The 7,969-nt window shown below is 43.7% G+C and overlaps 1 protein-coding gene across 1 annotated transcript; it reads left to right on the plus strand.

Moving 5' to 3' along the window:
* The first annotated feature begins 950 nt into the window (after positions 1-950).
* On the plus strand, positions 951-3,446 carry LOC139759399 (uncharacterized). The gene has a single exon (XM_071681484.1). The coding sequence runs from the start codon at positions 951-953 to the stop codon at positions 3,444-3,446; it is 2,496 nt and encodes an 831-aa protein (XP_071537585.1).
* Positions 3,447-7,969: the final 4,523 nt, after the last annotated feature.

Here is a 7,969-nt window from a genome sequence, read left to right on the forward strand (position 1 = left end):
GGTATCTAAGGGCACAACCGCCACTGCGACAACCTTCACAAAACCTGTGGCAACCACCAACCTACAGGATTCTCCAACATCAATCGACCTCTTTCAACCATTCCGCTCCCCTGGCACTGTGTCTCTAGGCCCTGGCAAGCAACAACACCCTGTACAGATCATCAGAGACACTGCATCGGCCCAGTCTCTGATCCACAAGGCATCTCTCCCTGATATTGACTCTAACCTATCGGGTGAGAAGGTCTATCTCAAATTGGTCAACGCCAGCACTCCAGTACACCTTGCCAAAATAGAGCTTGACTGTGAGGCGGTGAAAGGTACAGTAACTGTAGGAGTAGTTGATACTCCTCTACCTATACCTGACGCCACCTTCCTTCTTGGTAACGACCTAGCCGGCAGTCTGGTCGTCCCTGCACTAACTATTCGAGACACTCCACTGCCCTATAGCCCTACTGAAGACATTGAGAAGGAGCAGCCAACCCTGTTCCCCATCTGTGCCGTCACACGCTCTCAACATCGACAGACCGTGGACGAGGAGGATCCTACACCACCTCTCTTTCCTAAGCCCTGCAATGAAGGTTTTACTACTTGTGGTCTGGATGTATCTCCTTTAAACAAGCTGATATCCGAGCACTCCACTGCCCTATAGCTCTACTGAAGACATTGAGAAGGAGCAGCCAACCCTGTTCCCCATCTGTGCCGTCACACGCTCTCAACATCGACAGACCGTGGACGAGGAGGATCCTACACCACCTCTCTTTCCTAAGCCCTGCAATGAAGGTTTTACTACTTGTGGTCTGGAAGTATCTCCTTTAAACAAGCTGATATCCGAGCACAAACTAGAGGAGGCCCAGCGACAGGACCCAACCCTGACGAAGTTACACCAGTAGGTCCTGCCGAAAGAAGATATCTTCGACACACCTGCCTTCTACTACCAAGACAACATCCTTATGAGGTTCTATAGACCCCCTAAACTTTCTGATGAAGATACATGGGCCGAAACGCATCAAGTGGTAGTTCCACAGTGTATAAGGCAGCCTCTTATGGAAATCGCACATGAAGGTTTTAGTGGTCACTTAGGAATTAAGAAAACCTACCTCAAACTACTTAATGATTTCTATTGGCCTGGTATGAAGGATATAGTTTCATTTATCAATGCTTGCTTAACTTGTCAGATTGTAGGGAAACCTAATAAATCAATTCCACCATATCCATTGCAACCCATTCCAGTTCCTTCAGAACCCTTTCAAAAGATTATTATTGACATAGTTGGTCCCTTGCCAAAGTCTAAGAAGGGAAATCAGTATATACTTACAGTACTTTGCCCTACATCTAGATACCCTAAGGCTTTTCCTCTAAAGACCATCTCTGCCAAAAATGTAGCTAATAAATTAATCCACATGTTCACTACTTTCGGTATCCCTCAGGAGGTACAAACTGATCGTGGCACCAACTTCACCAGCGATCTCTTCAAAGATGTGCTTCAGGAGCTAGGTATCAGACAAACCCTGTCCACAGCATATCACCCGCAGAGTCAAGCTGCCCTTGAGAGGCACCATCAAACCCTCAAATCAATGATACGCAAGTACTGTCATGAGAGGAATCAGGATTGGGATGAAGGGTTACCCTCTCTCTTATTTGCTGTTCGAGAATCTCCACACGACTCACTTGGTTGTTCACCTTTTGAGCTCGTCTTTGGTAGAAAAGTCAAAGGACCTCTTAAAGTGGTTAAGGATAAGCTCATTAGTCATAAAATTCCACTGAAATCTGTCACAACCTACTTGCAACAACTGAAAGATAACCTTGATAAGATACGTAAAATTGCTAGGAATAATTTGAAGATTTCACAACATACTATGAAATCAGTATTTGATGTTAAAGCTAAAGTCAGAAACTTTCAGGAAGGAGATAAAGTTCTAGCTTACTTCCCAATTACTGGTTCTCCTCTGTCAGCCAAGTATCACGGTCCTTACACAATAAAATCTAAAGTCAATGATTACAGTTACATAATAAGTACTCCTGGTCGTCGTGAATCAACACAATTTGTCCATGTTATCCTTCTAAAACCTTTCCTATCACAGGATCCTGCACGTGACCAGATAGGATTGCCATGCAATGTAATGGGCTCACAGGTAGATAACACTCTTGATACTTCTGGCACAACTAACAATTGGAAAGGACATTCAAACTCTGACATACTACAAGACTTGCCTAAATTTCTTGCACATTTGCAACCTGAACAAGCCAAAGAAGTCTCAAGTGTGCTCTTAAGTCATTCTAGTGTGATATCAGACACGCCAGGCCATTGCACAATTATGTCTCATGATGTTGTACTAATTCCTGGAGCAAACCCTATCAGCCAGCCACCATACAGAATACCACATCAAAAGAGAGGGCAGATGAAGAAAGAGGTGGACTACCTACTAGACAACAACCTGGCTGTACCTAGCTGTTCACCTTGGGCATCTCCCTGCTTGCTCGTTCCTAAGGAGGACAGACAGCTTCACCTGTGCACAGACTACCGTCGACTCAATAGTGTCACCCAGCCAGACGCCTATCCATTGCCCCGCATCGATGATCTGATTGATTCGGTGGGACAGTCCAAGTATATTTCAAAGATAGATCTGAATAAAGGGTTTTATCAGATTCCGTTAACTGAAAATGCTCAAACTATCTCTGCATTTATAATACCATTTGGGTTATATGAGTACAGAGTAATGCCGTTTGGTATGCGTAACAGCCCAGGGACATTCCAGCGTACAATGAATTTTCTGTTCCAAGATCTGGGCAAAGTTGAAGTATACTTAGATGACATAGTTATTTACTCAGACACTTGGTACAATCATATGCACAGACTGTCAGCTGTTCTCCGGAGACTGCAGGACGCTCACCTCACCATCAAGCTGGCCAAATCAACTTTCTGCAGCGCCCAGGTCACCTACCTGGGACATGAGGTAGGAAAAGGAAATGTTCTACCTAAGTCTGCCAACGTAAGCGCTATCCTCTCCTACCCAACGCCAGATACTAAGAAGAGTTTGATGCGCTTCCTCGGTATGGCGGGTTTCTACCGCCGCTACTGCCCAAACTTCTCTTCTGTGGTTGCCCCTCTCACACGTCTAACGAGTGGGAAGGTGACATTTAAGTGGACGGAGGAATGCCAGGAAGCCTTCAACCACTTGAAAACCTATTTGTCTCATGAACCCGTCCTGATGGCCCCTAACTTCGCTCAACCCTTCGTTCTTCAAACAGACGCAAGCGATGTAGCCGTTGGAGCAGTCTTACTACAAGAGACGGACGGAGTAATGCATCCAATAGCATATCACTCCCCAAAATTTAACAAGCATCAGAAGTCTTATAGTACCATCGAGAAGGAACTCCTGGCCATCGTCTCTGCAATCAAGAAGTTCGAGTGCTACCTCTACGGCCGTGGTTTACACGGACCATAACCCCATCACGTTCCTCAACCGCAACAAATTCTCCAATCAACGCCTGCTGAGATGGTCGCTCTTCTTGTAACCTTACAACCTCCAGATTAAACACATCAAAGGATCTGAAAACAGGATAGCGGACGCTTTATCACGAGTTTAAGTCTCAGTCAGTACGTCTCTGTATATATATTTTTCAACTTTCCCTTCAGGAAAGTTCTCTTTCGGGGGAGGTGTCATGTACTCTCCTAGGATCTTGTTTAAGGGTATTGGATTACTAGCAATCGAATAGTCGTTTCCCTGTTGGGGATGATCATAGCCTCGCAGTTAGCGTTCCCAGCTACCACGCAAATGGTACGGGGTTCGATTCTTTGCATATATGTATATATATATATATATATATATATATATATATATATATATATATATATATATATATATATATATATATATATATATATATATATATATATATTACCATGTACTCTCCTAACATCTTGTTTAGATTTAAAATCTTATATAACTTTTGTCCTCCATACTCCGCACCACTGCCTCTCTGCCACGTTGGAACCAGATCGTTCTGCGTTCATTCAAGTCCTTGTTGCTTCGTCTCACCTTGACTGATACAAGCCGGGCTTCATACCCACTCCTTATATATCAGTGCCGATGCCTTCCACGGCAGTCTCAACCCAGACGGCATCCTGAGGTGTAGTGGCTCTTCCTCGAGGTGTGGTGGTGTGGTAGGGGAGCGTAACGATTTTTTTTATATAAGTTAAGCTGCCTTTGTGGTTAAATGCACTTATGGTTGTATTAACATAGTTTTATGTTGTGTGCTGGGAAATTGCTTTTTCATTTGATTTGTGGTTAATTAGTTATTATACTTGCTGTTACTTCTATGTTTGATTAATGATACTGATCATTATCAACCTGGGCTCATTCTACACCTGTAATTTTTCACAATCATTTATGACGGGTCTTCTCCTCGCAGTATAACCTAGACAACAGTGCTCTATATCGACCATCACCTTCATTACTGTGGGAGCTAGATTCGTTATAGTGGGTTTAGTTATACTTGGTGCGTTAGTGTGGGTGGGATCATATCTGGTGCATAAGTGTGGGAATTCCATGATACTTGGAGCATTAGTGTGGTGGGTGGTATGATACTCGGTATATTAGTGAGGGTGGCATGATACTTGGTGCATAAGTGGAGTGGTATGTTGCTTGGTGCATTAGCAAGGGTGGTATGATACTTGGTGCATTAGTGTGGATGGCATGATAATTGGTGCATTAGTTTGGGTGCAATGATACCTGGTGCATTAGTGTAGGTGGTATGATACTTGGTGCATCAATAGTGTGGGTGGCATAACACTTTGTATATTAGTGTGGGTGGCATGACAATATTTGCATTAGTGTGGGTGCCATGATACTTCTTGCATTAGTGTAGGTGGCATAATACTTGGTGCATTAGTGTGGTTTGCATGATAATAATTGCATTAGTGTGGGTGCCATGATGCTTGGTGCATTAGTATGGGTGACTTAAAACTTGATGCATTAGTGTGGGTGGCATGATACTTGAAGCATTATAGTTGTTGGTACGATACTTAGTGTATTTGTGTGACTAGCATGATACTTGGTGCATTATTGTGGATGGCATGATATTTGGTGCCTTAGTTTGGATGGCATGGTATTTGGTGCATTAGTGTGGGTGGCATGAAACTTTGTGCATTAGTGTGGGTGGCATGATACTTGGTGCATTCCTGCGGGCGGTATGATACTTGGTGTATTTGTGTGGGTGGAATTACACTTCGTATATTAGTGTAGGTGCCCTGATACTTGGTGCATCAGTATGGGTCGCTTGATACTTCGTGCCCTAATTTAGGTGGCATCATTTTTGGAGCATTAGTGTGGATGCCATGATATTTGGTGCATTAGTTTGGGTGGATGATACTTGGTGCAGTAGTGTGGGTGGCATGATACTTGTTGCAGTAGGGTGGGTGGCATGATGCTTGATGCATTTGTGTGGGTGGAATGATAGTTCGTATATTAGTGTAGGTGCCATGATACTTGGTGCATTATTGTGGTTGGCATGATACTTAATGCATTAGTGTGGGCGGCATGATACTTGGTGCATTAGTTTCGGTGGCATGATACTTGGTACATTATCCTGGTTGGCATTATAGTTGTTGCATAAGTGTGGGTGGCATGATATTTGCTGCATTAGTGTGGGGGGTTTCATGATACTTGGTGTATTAGTGTGGTTGCCATGATATTTGGTGCATTAGTGTGGGTGGCATTTTAGTTGGCGCATTAGTGTGGGTGGCATGATAATTGGTGCACTAGTGTAGGTGGCATGATACTTGGTGCATTAATGTTCTTGGCATATACTTGGTGCATTAGTGTGGGTGCCATTATACTTGGTGCATTATTGTGGGTGGCATGATACTTGGTGCATTAGTGTTGGTGGCATGGTACTTGATGCATTAGTGTGGGCGGCACAATACTCGGTGCATTAGTGAGGGTGGAATAAAACTTGGTGTATTATTATGGGTGGCATGATGCTTGGTGCATTAGTGTGGGTGTGTGATACTTGGCGCATTAATGTGAGTGGCATAATCCTTGGTGCATTAGTGTGGGTGGCATAATACTTGGAGGATTAGTGTGGATGGCATGATACTTGATGCATTTGTGTGGTTGCCATCATACATGGTTTATTAGTTTGGGTGGCATGATACTTGGTGCCCTAGAGTGGGTTGCATGATACTTGATGCATTTGTGAGGGTTGCCATCATACATGGTTTATTAGTTTGGGTGGTATGATGATTGGTGCATTAGTATGGGTGGTGTGATACTTGGTGCATTAATGTGAGTGGCATGATACTTAGTGCATTAGTGTGAGTGGCATAATACTTGGGACATTAGTGTGGGTGGCATGATACTTGATGCATTTTTGTGGCTGCCATCATACTTGTTACATTAATTTGGGTGGCAAGAAACTTGGTGCCTTAGTGTTGGTGGCATGATACTTGGTGCATTAGTGTGGGTGGCGTAATATATGGTGCATTAGTTTGGGTGGCACTGTACTTGATGCATTAGTGTGGGTGGCATGATACTCGGTGCAATAGTGTGGTTGGCATGATACTTTATTGATTAGTGTAGGTGGCATGGTACGTGCTGCATTAGAATGGGTGGCATGATCTTTTGTGCTTTAGTGTGGGTGGCATGATACTTGGTGCATTAGAGCGTACGACATGATACTTGGTGCATTGGTTTTGGTGGCATGATACTTGGTGCGTTAGTGTGGGTGGCATGATACTTAGTGCATTATGGTGCTTGGCTTGATAATTTGTGTATTTGTTAGGAGGGCATGATACTTGGTTCATTAGTGTGGGCATGATACTTTGTGCATTAGTGTGGGTGGCCTAATACTTGGTGTATTAGTTTGGGCGTCATGATACTTGGTGCATTAGTGTGGGTGGCATGATACTTGGTGCATTAGTTCGGGTGGCATGATACTTGGTGCATTAGTGTGGGTGGTATGATGTTGGTGCATTAGTGTGGGCAGTCTAATACTTGGTGTATTAGTTTGGGCGTCATGATACTTGGTGCATTAGTGTGAGTGATATGGTGATTGGTGCATTAGTGTGGGTGGTATAATACTTAGTGCATTAGTGTTTGTATAATGATACTTGGTACATTAGTGTTGGTGGCATGATATTTGGTTCATTACTGTTGATTAGTGTTGGCGGCATGATACTTGGTGCATTAGTTTGTGTGGAGTCATACTTGGTACATTAGCTTGGGTGGCATGATGCTTGGTGCATTAGGGTGGGTGGCATGATATTTGGTGCATTAATGTGGGTGGCATGATACTTGGTGCATTACTGTGGGTGCCATGATACTTGGTACATTAGTATGGGTGGCATAGTACTTGGTGCATTACTGTAGTGCATGACTGCGCATTTGTGTAGGTGCCATCATACTTGGTGCATTATTTTGGGTGGCATGATACTTGCTGCATTAGTATGGGTGGTATAATACTTGGTGCATTACTGTAGATGTCATGATACTTTGCGCATTTGTGGGGGTGCCATCGTACTTGGTGCATTATTTTGGGTGGCATGATATTTGCTGCATTAGTGTGGACGGCATGATACTTGCTGCGTTAGTGAGGGTGGCATGATACTTTCAGCATCAGCTTGGGTGGTATGATATTTGGTGCAGTAGTGTGGGTGGCATGATACTTGGTGCTTTAGTCTTAATACCATAATACTTGGTGCATTATTGTGGTTAGCATGATACTTGATGCATTTCCTCGGGTGCAATGTTACTTGATGCATTAGTGTGGGTGGCATGGTCCATGGTGAATTAGTGGGGCTGGCATTTTACTCAATATTTTAGTGTGGGTGGTATGATACTTGGTGCCTTAGCGTGGGCAGCATAATGCTTGGTGCATTAGTGTGGTTAGCATGACACTTGGTGCATTAGTAAGGGTAGCATGATCCTTGGTGCATTAGTATGGGTGGCATGATACTTGTTTCATTAGT

The sequence above is a fragment of the Panulirus ornatus genome, chromosome 33, assembly GCF_036320965.1.
Source record: "Panulirus ornatus isolate Po-2019 chromosome 33, ASM3632096v1, whole genome shotgun sequence".
Taxonomy (NCBI): domain Eukaryota; kingdom Metazoa; phylum Arthropoda; class Malacostraca; order Decapoda; family Palinuridae; genus Panulirus; species Panulirus ornatus.